The 15,338-nt window shown below is 41.1% G+C and overlaps 1 protein-coding gene across 1 annotated transcript in view; it reads right to left on the bottom strand.

The window, feature by feature from the left end:
* The window catches only part of LOC124612480 (general transcription factor IIE subunit 2), a 70,560-nt gene that overhangs the window by 23,990 nt on the left and 31,232 nt on the right, over positions 1-15,338 (bottom strand). The window contains exons 2-4 of the mRNA XM_047140713.1: positions 14,027-14,137; positions 10,281-10,443; positions 9,771-9,971 (exon numbers count right to left, since the gene is read on the bottom strand). Coding sequence (XP_046996669.1) covers positions 9,771-9,971; positions 10,281-10,443; positions 14,027-14,137 — 475 coding nt within the window. The remainder of the gene's footprint in view (positions 1-9,770; positions 9,972-10,280; positions 10,444-14,026; positions 14,138-15,338) is intronic.

The raw sequence follows: 15,338 nt of genomic DNA on the forward strand, positions 1-15,338 counted from the left end.
CCATTTGGCATCTGTGAAGTACAGCTGTTTCTGACATACCGGTGGTAGTGGATCGAGTCGTCATGCTGGGGGCCTGCAAGTACACTCCTGGAAATGGAAAAAAGAACACATTGACACCGGTGTGTCAGACCCACCATACTTGCTCCGGACACTGCGAGAGGGCTGTACAAGCAATGATCACACGCACGGCACAGCGGACACACCAGGAACCGCGGTGTTGGCCGTCGAATGGCGCTAGCTGCGCAGCATTTGTGCACCGCCGCCGTCAGTGTCAGCCAGTTTGCCGTGGCATACGGAGCTCCATCGCAGTCTTTAACACTGGTAGCATGCCGCGACAGCGTGGACGTGAACCGCATGTGCAGTTGACGGACTTTGAGCGAGGGCGTATAGTGGGCATGCGGGAGGCCGGGTGGACGTACTGCCGAATTGCTCAACACGTGGGGCGTGAGGTCTCCACAGTACATCGATGTTGTCGCCAGTGGTCGGCGGAAGGTGCACGTGCCCGTCGACCAGGGACCGGACCGCAGCGACGCACGGATGCACGCCAAGACCGTAGGATCCTACGCAGTGCCGTAGGGGACCGCACCGCCACTTCCCAGCAAATTAGGGACACTGTTGCTCCTGGGGTATCGGCGAGGACCATTCGCAACCGTCTCCATGAAGCTGGGCTACGGTCCCGCACACCGTTAGGCCGTCTTCCACTCACGCCCCAACATCGTGCAGCCCGCCTCCAGTGGTGTCGCGACAGGCGTGAATGGAGGGACGAATGGAGACATGTCGTCTTCAGCGATGAGAGTCGCTTCTGCCTTGGTGCCAATGATGGTCGTATGCGTGTTTGGCGCCGTGCAGGTGAGCGCCACAATCAGGACTGCATACGACCGAGGCACACAGGGCCAACACCCGGCATCATGGTATGGGGAGCGATCTCCTACACTGGCCGTACACCACTGGTGATCGTCGAGGGGACACTGAATAGTGTACGGTTCATCCAAACCATCATCGAACCCATCGTTCTACCATTCCTAGACCGGCAAGGGAACTTGCTGTTCCAACAGGACAATGCACGTCCGCATGTATCCCGTGCCACCCAACGTGCTCTAGAAGGTGTAAGTCAACTACCCTGGCCAGCAAGATCTCCGGATCTGTCCCCCATTGAGCATGTTTGGGACTGGATGAAGCGTCGTCTCACGCGGTCTGCACATCCAGCACGAACACTGGTCCAACTGAGGCGCCAGGTGGAAATGGCATGGCAAGCCGTTCCACAGGACTACATCCAGCATCTCTACGATCGTCTCCATGGGAGAATAGCAGCCTGCATTGCTGCGAAAGGTGGATATACACTGTACTAGTGCCGACATTGTGCATGCTCTGTTGCCTGTGTCTATGTGCCTGTGGTTCTGTCAGTGTGATCATGTGATGTATCTGACCCCAGGAATGTGTCAATAAAGTTTCCCCTTCCTGGGACAATGAATTCACGGTGTTCTTATTTCAATTTCCAGGAGTGTATATTGACTGTAGAAGGAGTAGACAGACAAATCCTGAACTAAATATGTTCAGATTTCCCGTCAAAGATAAAGAAAGGTTATGGGAGTGGATTTTAAATTCAAGTAAATCAATAAATTAGTTAAGTGTAAGAATTAATAAAGAGCCCTAAGCATTCAAGCCTATCTAAATTTTGTTGATCTTATATTCTGATATAACGTGGCAGCCCTTCCTGTCTAAGAATCATATCATACAATTTTTAAATGAAATCTTTGCTGCGATTTGGACTTTTTAAAACTGTTTATTCACTTCACTATCGTAATTTGGGCTGTAGAGGCATTTTTGTGTGCAATGTGAAAACTGAAACCAATATAAGATATGGATAACAAAATGCAAAGCATAGTGTGACAACATTTGGTAAACAATTTAAGAAGCATTACCTTACAAGACCTTTCCCTTGGTACTTGAAAATGGCTCTAGAGCTAAAATCGCAACAGTGAAATAAATGAATAATAGCCATCATCTAACTGCTAGGTCATCGGTCCCTCTAAATCCTGGTATATACTACAGCGATCGAAGTGAACGAGTGTAAAACCTCGTTTACACTGCTGCAAACGAGTATTCATAGATAATTCGCCGATGTTCACTGCCATTTGTTTATACTTGTGAACAAGCGTTTATACTGGAATGAAGGGAGGAGAATAGAAGAGAACGAGCATAACATGCAAACTATAGGCGCTGCCTATTTTAATTTTTTTTTCACCTGTGTGCTAATAATCCTCACACAGCTTTCACTCAAAAACAACACTACTTATAGTAACAGGTCTGCGCGAGTGCGGATATACCCAGTAATAACTGTGTTGCAGATAAAAGCATACGTCTGTTGCGAATATTTGCGGGTTATCTTTAAACTGTACAAAGTAAATTTTTAACATAATTATGGTTTGCCGTGTGTGGTTCTTCAAAGCTGACACTGCCAAAATATGCTCGAAAAACACGCTTTCACTTGTATATTACCGCGTTTGCAGCCCCCTTTCAACAACAATCAAAAATTCATCGTTTTGTGCCACTCTTATACCATTTACAATAAGTTACATGCAAAGTAAAAGAATTGAAATTTGAAGTGACTGTCACTGAAATACGTCCAGCCTTAATTCGCATCATAACCGAGTGCGGATTTTGAAAACTTTATAGTGTTAACCTGCACATGGAGATCTTTTTCACCACCATAATCCGTATCAGAAGATCTGTATAACAAAGAGCAAATAGAAGGCATGGAAGGCAAGTGTAAAACCTATGCGACTGCAATACAGTCTGCATTTAAACAGTAACTCGCAAGAAATGTTTGTGTGTTACTTTTCATTTATTTCATTTTGCATGTGATTGTGAGAAATAAACTTGGTTTGTAGAATTACAGGAGCTAATCTACATTCTTAGATTGAAAACTCGGGAAAAACCACAGCCGATCATGAGTTACAGTCAGCAGCGTGACGAATGCATTTCGCGCACAGCACTCTAGCCGAACGCAAATCAGCGTCATTCACGTCATCGAAGATACAGTGTTGCCAATTCCGCGACATGGACAGGTCAGTTAGCATTGTAGCGTTACCTGCGACACCTGTTGACCGACGGGAAAACTATTTTTACGGTTGCCTGTTCCGCCGTAAGGACGGTCGATCTGTTTCTTACGTGATCTTGGGTATTGCTTGCTGACACTGCAGGTGTTAAGCCTCGATACAATACACAAGGGAATTGTTTCTCACCATTAAGTACACAAGATGTGGCGTCTGCCATGGTTGCTGGACGCTCTGAAATACACACTACATCTAACAGAAAATGTTCCTCAACGTGATTTGCAATTGCAGTGCTCTCCAGTGGCAGTTCTCAACTGCATCTGGCATGCAAATCACACTATTTTCTTCCGAAAATGGACATGCATAAAATAGCTGCATTAATTTTTTCAGTGACTGTCAAAGAATAGCAGTAGCGAAATAGATTTTGAACTCACTGTTGGCTTGGATAGCAAATTGCTGGTTGAGGAACATCACATAATGCTGTACAATTATATGAGATACATACTAGTATAAGTTACTTGTTATCTCAATTGAATTATCATCTCATTTTCAGTTCTAAATTGAATATATTTAAGGTATAGTGTGTGCCATCAGTTAGCACATGCATAATATCAATATTTTCAAAGCTTTACTCACTGTCACCACTCAGAAGTAACATATTTCATCTCACGGGTCTCAAGATCAGGATTCGTTTTGTAATTTCAGTCAAATAGAGGAGGACATTTTTTGAAGCTGCTCACTGTCATTGAAAAAGATATTTACTGGCAAGTTACAAATATGAGGCTCTTCATAAAGCCAAGAGATAGGTATATATATTTTACGCAGTGTTGCATAATTAGCAAACCTTCCTGTGATGCTTGTGTTAACTTTCCGAAACAGACTGGTAGTCATGTTAAGATTTCTGGCCACTGGGGAAACATTCCTGTTGTCGGCCTATTCAACAATAATTGCAGTAAATACATTATTTATAATAAATAACATCAACTAGTGCAGGCAATCTTCTATTAAATTAATAAGAACCAAAATCTTTTAAATAATGAAAGGTGAAAATAATACGATGTAGCTAGACACAAATATGCCACATTTCCCTTCAGATTTCACAACATGATCAACTATGCTACAACTTCAAAATGGCACCTGTACTTTAGTTATATGACAGACACTGTACACGGATTGAATGTACAAATCTTATTAGTTGATATTTAACTAAGACAAACTCTACCAAAACCAACACACTTTTGTGGGTCACCATTGTGCCATGTCACTGAAATGGTATACTTTCATAGCACACAAGTTATAACATTAACAACATCAAATGCAGAAAGGCTTTAATTAGCAGTATGTAGTTTCCCGATAATTTTATAACGAGCATAAAAGAATCTGTGATCTAAATTCAACAGTAACAAAATAATCAGTCTTGATCACAAAAAGAGATGTTTTATTGCTAATGATGGGTTTCAGTATATACAGATGATCTTCCGGCCATGAGGCAACTCCTTCAGTGATCTGCAAAACTGCTAAGTGGAACTGAACTATATGCTGGAAGCCACAGTTGTCAACTGCTCCTGTGTGTTATGCTTTATGCCCTGAAGATGATCTGTATAGATCAAAACCAGGCACCATTAATAAAACAGCATCTCTTTTTGCCTTCAAGACAGATTATTTTGTTACTAAGTACATCTACATCTACATCCATACTCCGCAAGCCACCTGACGGTGTGTGGCGGAGGGTACCCTGAGTACCTCTATCGGTTCTCCCTTCTATTCCAGTCTCGTATTGTTCGTGGAAAGAAGGATTGTCGGTATGCTTCTGTGTGGGCTCTAATCTCTCTGATTTTATCCTCATGGTCTCTTCGCGAGATATATGTACGAGGGAGCAATATACTGCCTGACTCTTTGGTGAAGGTATGTTCTCGAAACTTTAACAAAAGCCCATACCGAGCTACTCAGCCTCTCTCCTGCAGAGTCTTCCACTGGAGTTTATCTATCATCTCCGTAACGCTTTCGCAATTACTAAATGATCCTGTAACGAAGCGCACTGCTCTCTGTTGGATTTTCTCTATCTCTTCTATCAACCCTATCTGGTAGGGCTGAGCAGTATTCAAGCAGTGGGCGAACAAGCGTACTGTAACCTACTTCCTTTGTTTTCGGATTGCATTTCCTTAGGATTCTTCCAATGAATCTCAGTGTGGCATCTGCTTTACCGACGATCAACTTTATATGATCATTCCATTTTAAATCACTCCTAATGTGTACTCCCAGATAATTTATGGAATTAACTCCTTCCAGTTGCTGACCTGCTATTTTGTAGCTAAATGATAAGGGATCTATCTTTCTATGTATTCGCAGCACGTTACACTTGTCTACATTGAGATTCAATTGCCATTCCCTGCACCACGCGTCAATTCGCTACAGATCCTCCTGCATTTCAGTACCATTTTCCATTGTTGTAATCTCTCGATACACCACAGCATCATCTGCAAAAAGCCTCAGTGAACTTCCGATGTCATCCACCAGGTCAATTATGTATATTGTGAATAGCAATGGTCCTATGACACTCCCCTGCGGCACACCTGAAATCACTCTTACTTCTCTCCATTGAGAATGACATGCTGCGTTCTGTTATCTAGGAACTCCTCAATCCAATCACACAATTGGTCTGATACTCCGTATGCTCTTACTTTGTTCATTAAACGACTGTGGGGAACTGTATCGACCGCCTTGCGGAAGTCAAGAAACACGGCATCTACTTGTGAACCCGTGTCTATGGCCCTCTGAGTCTCGTGGACGAATAGCGCGAGCTGGGTTTCGCACGACCGTCTTTTTCGAAACCCATGCTGATTCCTACAGAGTAGATTTCTAGTCTCCAGAAAAGTCATTATACTCGAACATAATACGGGTTCCAAAATTCTACAACTGATCGACGATAGAGATATAGGTCTTTAGTTTTGCACATCTGTTCAACGTCCCTTCTTGAAAACGGGGGTGACCTGTGCCCTTTTCCAATCCTTTGGAACGCTATGCTCTTCTAGAGACCTACGGTACACTGCTGCATGAAGGGGGGGCAAGTTCCTTCGCGTACTCTGTGTAAAATCGAACTGGTATCCCATCAGGTCCAGCGGCCTTTCCTCTTTTGAGCGATTTTAATTGTTTCTCTATCCCTCTGTCGTCTATTTCGATATCTACCATTTTGTCATCTGTGCGACAATCTAGAGAAGGAACTACAGTGCAGTCTTCCTCTGTGAAACAGCTTTGGAAAAAGACATTTAGTATTTCGGCCTTTAGTCTATCATCCTCTGTTTCAGTACCATTTTGGTCACAGAGTGTCTGAACATTTTGTTTTGATCCACCTACCGCTTTGACATAAGACCAAAATTTCTTAGGATTTTCTGCCAAGTCAGTACATAGAACTTTACTTTCAAATTCATTGAACGCCTCTCACATAGCCCTCCTCGCACTACATTTCGCTTCACGTAATTTTTGTTTGTCCGCAAGGCTTTGGCTATGTTTATGTTTGCTGTGAAGTTCCCTTTGCTTCCGCAGCAGTTTTCTAACTCAGTTGTTGTACCACGGTGGCTCTTTTCCATCTCTTATGATCTTGCTCGGCACATACTCATCTAACGCATATTTTACGATGGTTTTGAACTTTGTCCACTGACCCTCAACACTACCTGTACTTGAGACAAAACTTCTGTGTTGAGCCGTCAGGTACTCTGTAATCTGCTTTTTGTCACTTTTGCTACACAGAAAAATCTTCCTACCTTTTTTAATATTTCCATTTACGGCTGAACTCATCGATGCTGTAACCGCTTTATGATCGCTGATTCCCTGTTCTGCATTAACTGTTTCAAATAGTTCGGGTCTGTTTGTCACCAGAAGGTCTAATATGTTATCGCCACGAGTCGGTTCTCTGTTTAACTGCTCAAGGTAGTTTTCAGATAAAGCACTTAAAAAAATTTCACTGGATTCTTTGTCCCTGCCACCCGTTATGAACGTTTCAGTCTCCCAGTCTATATCCGGCAAATTAAAATCTCCACCCAGAACTATAACATGGTGGGGGAAATCTACTCGAAATATTTTCCAAATTTTCCTTCAGGTGCTGTGCCACAACAGCTGCTGAGCCAGGGGGGCCTATAGAGACATCCAATTACCATGTCTGAGCCTGCTTCAACCGTGACCTTCACCCAAATCATTTCACATTTCAGATCTCCGTCAATTTCCTTCGATACTATTGCACTTCTTATCACTATAAACACGCCTCCCCCTTCACTGTCCAGCCTGTCTCTGCAGTATACATTCCAATCTGAGTTTAGGATTTCATTACTGTTTACGTCTGGTTTCAGCCAACTTTCTGTCCCTAGTACTATATGGGCGTTGAAACCGTTTATTAATGAGAGCAGTTCTGGGACCTTTCTATAGACGCTCCTGCAGTTTACTATTAGCACATTAATATTGTTATTCCCTGTTGCATTTTGCCTACTCCTACCTTGCCGCGTCTCAGGAGGTGTCTTGTCGGGCCTAGGGAGGGAATTCTCTAACTAAAAAACCCCCATGTGCACTCCACACGTACTCCACTACCCTTGTAGCCACGTCCGGCGTGTAGTGCACGCCTGCCTATTCAGGGGGACCCTACATTTCTCCACCCGATAGTGGAGGTCGAGAAATTTGCACCCCAGATCTCCGCAGAATCGTCTGAGCCTCTCTGGTTTAAGCCTTCCACTCAGCTCCAAACCAGAGGACCGCGATCGGTTCTGGGAACGATACTACAAATAATTAGCTCTGATTCCACCCCACGAGCGAGGCTTTCCGCCTTCACCAATTCCGCCAACCGCCTGTACGAACTGAGGATGACCTCTGAACCCAGATGGCAGGAGTCATTGGTGCCGACATGAGCAACAATTTGCAGTCAGGTGCACCCAATGCTCTCTATCGCCGCCGGTAAGGCCTCCTCCACATCTTGGATGAGACCCCCCGGCAAGCAGACAGAGTGAACACTGGCCTTATTCCCCGACCTTTCCGCTATTTCCCTAAGGGGCTCCATCACCCGCCTAACATTGGAGCTCCCAATAACTAATAAACCCCTCCCCCCGTGTGCCTGCTCGGACCTTGCTGAAGGAGCAGCCACATGTCCACTCACAGGCAAAGCGGGCGATGCCACACGGCCAGCCTCCACATTTACCCTCTGCCTCGTGCGCCGCGAACGCTGCTGAACCCGCCACTCCCCTTGGGGAGAGGGTGGCACAACCGCGCCCGGTACCCGCGAAGATGTCTCGACAGCAGGGACAGTGGGTGAAGCATGTAACACCTGGGGTGTACCATGTGACGCACCAGACTCCCCACTGCCGCTACATTCCGAGGCAGCAGCCTGAAGACGGCTGACCGCGGCCATCAACACGTTCAGCTGTTCACGAACAGTGGCCAGCTCCTCCTGCATCTGTACACAGCAGTCACACATCCTATCCATCCTAAGAAATCAATTTACTGTAGAGAGTTAATCAACTTTTAACTAGACTGCTAATTCACTAAAGGCGGCTGATAGTTGACTAAACTGTGGTTGCTAGACACTTCTCGTAGAAAACAATGAAAATAGCACTACCTGTCTTGACTGTATTGAAAACAAACTCTAGCACTACTGGCACTATGGCTGACTAAAGGGGCTCTCTCTGACTGTATTCAAAACAAACACGAAATCTATGGAACACTATTAATAGCACTTGGCAATTAAAGCTTCCTAAAAGCAAAAACACACGGAAGAAGAAGTGATAAGTAAGAAAGATACGGTTAATACTTAAATTAAGGTAGCTCGTTGCACAGCAGACGTGAAGCAGACGGCGGTTAGGACGACACTGTCATTTTAATACAACTAATCATACCTAAAATGGCACATTTTAAAGAGATCCTCAGTGTGCCAGTACTGTGATAGTTTATATACACAATTTTAAAAATCACCTAATACGTAATATAGCTCCATACAACATTGTGTCTCCTAAATTCTGCCTGTAACGTAAAACTGATGCCACATCTTACTAACCAGGTTTCTCTCCATGTGGCAAAAATCTGACATGCCAGATTCTTCATTCCATGCTCCACAATGTAGTGGAACCTGGAGTTCCACACTGTGATATCACAAGCTCCTCGTTCATGAGACGATGGCTTAAGTAGTACTCATAGCATTGACAAATATCTACAACTTATCTCTAGAAGGTGACGAAATGCCAATCCTTTTCTCTTTTTTGACTGCCTTTCTCATCATACTTTACTTTCTGCAGAGTTTTGGCCTGTCTGTAAACTTCAAACTTTGAGCAACCAGCTATAGTGTCCAACTGGTGCCACTGTTTGCAGTACACCAAAACACAAGTGTGATCTATTTCTATTTTTTGTGTATTACTCTATGCCAATGAAATTTCCTTTGTATTCTGTCATTTGCCTTGGTGGAAGAACTTGTAAATAAAATAATTTCATTTATTCCTCAGGCACTTGTTGACACCCCTGAATTGTAAATAGGATGTATTCTGTTTTACGTGGAACTATAAGAAAAAAGACTGACAACACTGCTAAACATGGCTGGTAGTAAAGAAAATATAGCAAACAAATCACTATCTGACTCGTTTTTGTAATATACTTGAATATATAGTTACTACGTGATTTACAACAGAAGCACAATATTATACTCTTGTTTGCACCCAAGAAAGATTACTGTATTATAGAACATACCTTTAAAGCTTTGTCACAGTGTGGTAGGGACTCTTGTACATCTTCCAGTAAAATTCCTCCAAGACCTTTGAGATCATTATTTCTCAGCAGCCTTAATAAACTTTTCTTGTCTTTAATTTTATATGGTGGCTTAAAAATAAACTTCCCCTCCTCTGTGACTTCAATTTTCGGATTGCTAATAAGAGCCTCCGAGAGCAACCACTATAACTGAACAAAAATTTAATTAAGAAAACCAAAAAAAAAAAAAAAAAAAAAAAAAAAACACACAAGGGGGAAAAAAATCATTATGTAGATGTCAGTGCAATGAACAGAAGCTACTTTACTATATGGTACAACAGTGGTCGTTTAGAGTCAGTTACCACTGTTAACTTGTTGTGAGTACACTTAAAGAAAAAAAAATGTGACAATCACTCTAACTCCACAACAATTTCAATTTAAAGCTATGTATTTGCAACAATCATATTATAATCAATTTAACAAGAAAATGAAGGCTGAGAATATTAGACTGACCTGTTTCACTTTTGACCCAACATCTAGCTGGTTTGTCTCATCTAAAATTTCATCAAGAGTTAATGGGTGATCATCACCTTCCTGATGTCTGGATTTCATGTGCCTGACAATTTTTGCCAGTACGCCAAATTTGTACTGAGAACTTCCAGTCATGGTTTTATAACTGTTGGAGTAATGCAGAAAGTATGAGAACTATCACAGCACTGCTATTAATGATTACTGGTTTCAAAATCTTACTATATGAAATAAAGTGGACACACATCTCATATGAAAACCAGCTTTATGGGTTTGACAATTGATGTCAAAAGCTACACACATTTCTGTATCTAAATAATGTATAAACTGTGGTAAGGTTCATATGACCACTATTTCTAACATAAATGACAGCTGTCCATACAATTAGAATTAGAAACAACCTAGACAACAGAGTTACACACAGTCACATTTGAAAAAAAGAAAGATAAAGAGTGTTAACATAATATTTAAGAAAATATGCAATTATGAATCTCCACCACCATTTCATTCAAATGTGGGTCATGGAGAAAATTCTGGAGTGCTAGATGTCAGGAATAATCCATTCAATAGTTAAAAAAAGAAGCCAATACAAATAGTTATAAAGGAACAACACTTTCATGCTAAAGTTACAAAATTTTCTTCCACATTATTTACAACAGGTTTAAAAACTCACTCTAAGAACAGAAATTTGGAGAATGCTAAGGAGAATTTCTCCCATACGGCAGATGTCCAGTTCAAATTCTCAGTCAGAAACTATTAATGGAATATTGCAAGTAAAGAAATGAGCAGCTTTTTCTCTCACTCATACTTTTTTTCAAAAAAAGCATGCAACGTTATCCAGTGTTCTAAATTTTAAAAATACTCAAGAGTACGTGGTCTTCATACCAAACTAACAAAAAACATTGAACTAACTAACCAGTGATGACTCCAAAGTACATTTCTGGGGAAGACAATCAAAAGCATACACAATTCGGATCAACATCCGAAAGATGATAGATTACCCACACTGCTTTCCATGATGTCCTCCAATTTCATCCCAAATATCTTGCAAAAGGAAAGTCACCCTAAAGTTGGAACAAAACTCTAAATAGGAACAAAATGCCTGTAGTTTCCAGACAACGTCTTTTCCTTAGCCTTTGGTATGGAAGTAGTACAAGTAGTTCATACTTCTAAAACAGTCTACATTAAGAAGCCTCACAGTGAGAAGTAACAGGCATTATTACATTACAGAAGCATTGCATGAAGGAGCAAAGCAAATAGTTGGTAACAATGACAGAAGACAGTCTGATTACAAGACCAGTGGGAAAGCAATAATCAAATGTGCCATGATTCATAACTGTGTTTGCACATGTGCTGTATTTCCATGTCAGATCCAACAATCCAATAGTAACTTTAGGCGTGTTGAAGAAAAGTAATAGGCAGAAAGGGCACAATACAGATAAATCTGTTTCGTTTCTAGAAAGGGTGTCAGCACATTTTACCTGTGGAGGAAGATGGCACTCAGAATGGTCTGCAGGTAGCGAATTAGGATGTAAAAAAGAAACAACTTACAGGAAAAATTGTTTCATGAGACTACTAGGCAATTTATTGAAATTAGTCAAAATATCCACGGGTGTGCTGTCGGTCTATAGTGTCCAATGGGCACAATATTTCGGCGATCATACATGTCGCCATCATCAGGTGAACTGACGGACTGAGCTCAGTCCGTCAGTTCACCTGATGATCCACGGGTGTGCTGCCGGTCTATAGTGTCCAACGGGCACAATATTTCGGCGATCATACATGTCGCCATCATCAGGTGAACTGACGGACTGAGCTCAGTCCGTCAGTTCACCTGATGATGGCGACATGTATGATCGCCAAAATATTGTGCCCGTTGGACACTATAGACCGGCAGCACATCCGTGGATATTTTGACTATCAAATACGCCGGGAGAAACTCAAGAATCAAAACAATTTATTGAAATATTGTGCAGAAAGGGTCTGTATGTTCTGTAACATTATAAAACTGTCTTGGGTGTAAGGCCATGCAATTCTTCAAATGTTGTCTGCCTAAATAATTCAGTTCTAGTTGAAGTATAATGTGGTCTGTAAATGAAGGAATCAGTAGCAAGTCAAGAATATTAACAGGGATCCAACATCTACTAACATAACCACTCCTGGACTTCTCTGGGTAACCACACAAGATCATCAAGCATTTGAAACACAGGCACCAGTGCCACCCAGTCTACATGGTCTACAAAAGACACACAAGGGGGGTGTACCACTGAAGTCAATTGTTTGTTAGGTCACTGACATATGCACTGACAAAACATCTTGCCACAGTGCTAGATGCCCACATACGTCACTGCAATGATCACAACAGAAGGTATTCCATATCAGCAACCTCAGTAGTCATTAGACATCGGAAGAGAGCAGACTGGGGCATTCCAAGGAACTCATGGACTTCAAATGTGGTCAGGTGATTGGGTGTCATTTGTGTCATACATCTGTACATGAGATTTCCACACTCCTAAGCACCCCTAGGTCAACTGCGTCCAATGTGACAGTGAAATGAAAATGTGAAGGGACACGTTCAGTACAAAAGCATATCCAAGTTAGCTTCCAAACCTGTGAAAGAAGAATATACCGCTGACTAACAGAATTTGGCAGTTCCTAAACAAGCTGATGAAATATGGACATCAATTACCCTGTAACAAATCTACATATGGGAATACATCATCAAAGGAAGCTAATCTCGGAAGGAGGTATTATTAAATGTCCTAAATACAAAACTACTGCCCAGAAATTTATTTAGTGATTTCATATATAAATCTGAAGCTAAATATTTCGGTACGACAAATGATTAACTGGAAAGCTTAACACTGCAAAAAAGTATCTGCTTCTCTCTGTTAGTGATCTTTGTTTTTATCCTAATGAGTTACCTGATGCTTTAATTAAAAGCCTATCCAATTACATACACATCTTTTCAGAAAGAAGTGACATAAGATAGAAACTGTATAGTATTTGCTAGTTTACGGTCAAAGTTAGCACGTAATATGGAGAATCTATAACAATTTCCTTTAATGTATTATGAAGCATTTTGATTGTTGAAGTCAGATTTCTATGCCAACTAACTGACATATGTATAAGGCAAAGCACACAGGGACCCACAAGAATGTCTTGAACTTATCACATACTTTTTGTAAAATACTGGTGAAAATGGGGGTTTTTGATTCTGTATGACACCTCCAAAGTGCAGAACCTGTTCCTAATGAGGAATTTTTAAGATTTCCCACATGTTTGAAGAAATAAGCTGCTTTATAATTTTTATTAATTCTTCCAATTTGTTGTTTCTCTTTATCCACTACTCTACATAACAATGATACGGTTATATGCTCTGTGTATCTACACACTCTAAAATCTATTGATATTGTCAGGCCAAATGAGGTCTGTAGTTCCTACTGATTTCCCACCTAACCTAGCAGGAACTGTCTACCTTCTTCCAGCTCCTAAGTTTGAAACAAATTTTTTACTACAATCAACTAATAACATGGAAGAAATAAAGAATGTTGTTTAAATAGTATAAAAACAAAAGTCTTTGTGCATCAACTGAAACAGTCTACCATCTTACAAATTCAGTACTTTGTGATAAGAACAATATTAACACAGATAATTCCATTTATATGATACTCCTCAGAATATCTAAAGAAAAAACCTGCTCATAATATCCAAAAGTAAAAAACACTTACTTGACAACATCCAGCTTTGGCGCTGCTGAGACATTAGATGGTACTTTTGCTTTCTTTTTAGAGTCATCTCTGGGTGCTGAAGAATTTTCATCTTTCTTTTTCTTCTCAACCCTGAAAAAGAAATTAATCTTCTTGATATTACTATTGCACACAACACAAGACTGTAAATCATATGTGGTAGGATGGTATGTAAACTGATAGCATTACTTAGGGATAATGATGGTGAGATGGTATACTGTCATCTTCAGCTAGCCTGTGCACCAGCTACTGAGAAAGCTATGTATCAATATGGAATCTGTGCACATTAATGCTGCTTAAAACTTTTCATATACATGGAGCACAGCCAGAAATCATGTTAAGGGCCATGAAACAAAGTCCTACACCCAGCCATGTGACAACTGAACCTCAAATCTTTGGATTACTATTCTGATACCTGCTACAACAGTACATTATCCATTCATGCTGAATGGCATGAAAGCGAGTGCAAAGTTTAAGCAAAACCACTTTTCACAGTTAATCAGTGGAAAACCACAGATCCATACTTCAAGTCAATGTAGATGGTGTAGAAAGGGTAAATCTCTAAACAAATTATTCATTGACCATATACAAGATTTACAAGAAAAAATTGCCTAAGATATATATCCTGTTTATAAAAAAAAATCTTTGTTGGCTCAACAATATAATCTGTCAGGAGGTTCAGAACACAGAACTATTCATGGCTGAACTAAATGGATCAATGATCACATTACTGCACAAATCACGTGAGATAACCCAGTCATCTCCATCTTTACACCACTTCTGACATCTTACATTTACACACAGGCTTTCATAGCCATCACACTTTGATATTACGTATATACCAGATGTGACTGGCTGGCATGTCAGAGACAGAGACTCCCACAGGCTGCTGGAGGCAGAGCTGTCAATGAGCCTGATGAAGGAGTTGAGAGGCTGCCCCAAAGAGGTGAGTGAGGCCAACAAGAAGTTGCTGACTGTCATAGTACACATCTATAATGGTTAACTTGGTTGCGCAGCTGAAGATTTGTGGAATGTCAGCACAAATGTTTATTGATGTGAAGAACAAACATTACGCCAATAGCTGTATATGAAATTCAGACATGCTTTCAGCATGTAATTTTACACCAGAATTGTGAGTGACAAGGCCCCTACTTTACGCATAATATTTTTTGAAGTTCAATCAGGGGAAACCTGTACAAATAATGATAACTATATGGAAATTAATAACTGCATATAAAATGGTGCTAACACCAGAATTCAACATGTAATTACTTAATTAAACATAGAAAACAAT

The sequence above is a fragment of the Schistocerca americana genome, chromosome 4 (assembly GCF_021461395.2).
Source record: "Schistocerca americana isolate TAMUIC-IGC-003095 chromosome 4, iqSchAmer2.1, whole genome shotgun sequence".
In the NCBI taxonomy this organism is placed as follows: Eukaryota; Metazoa; Arthropoda; class Insecta; order Orthoptera; family Acrididae; genus Schistocerca; species Schistocerca americana.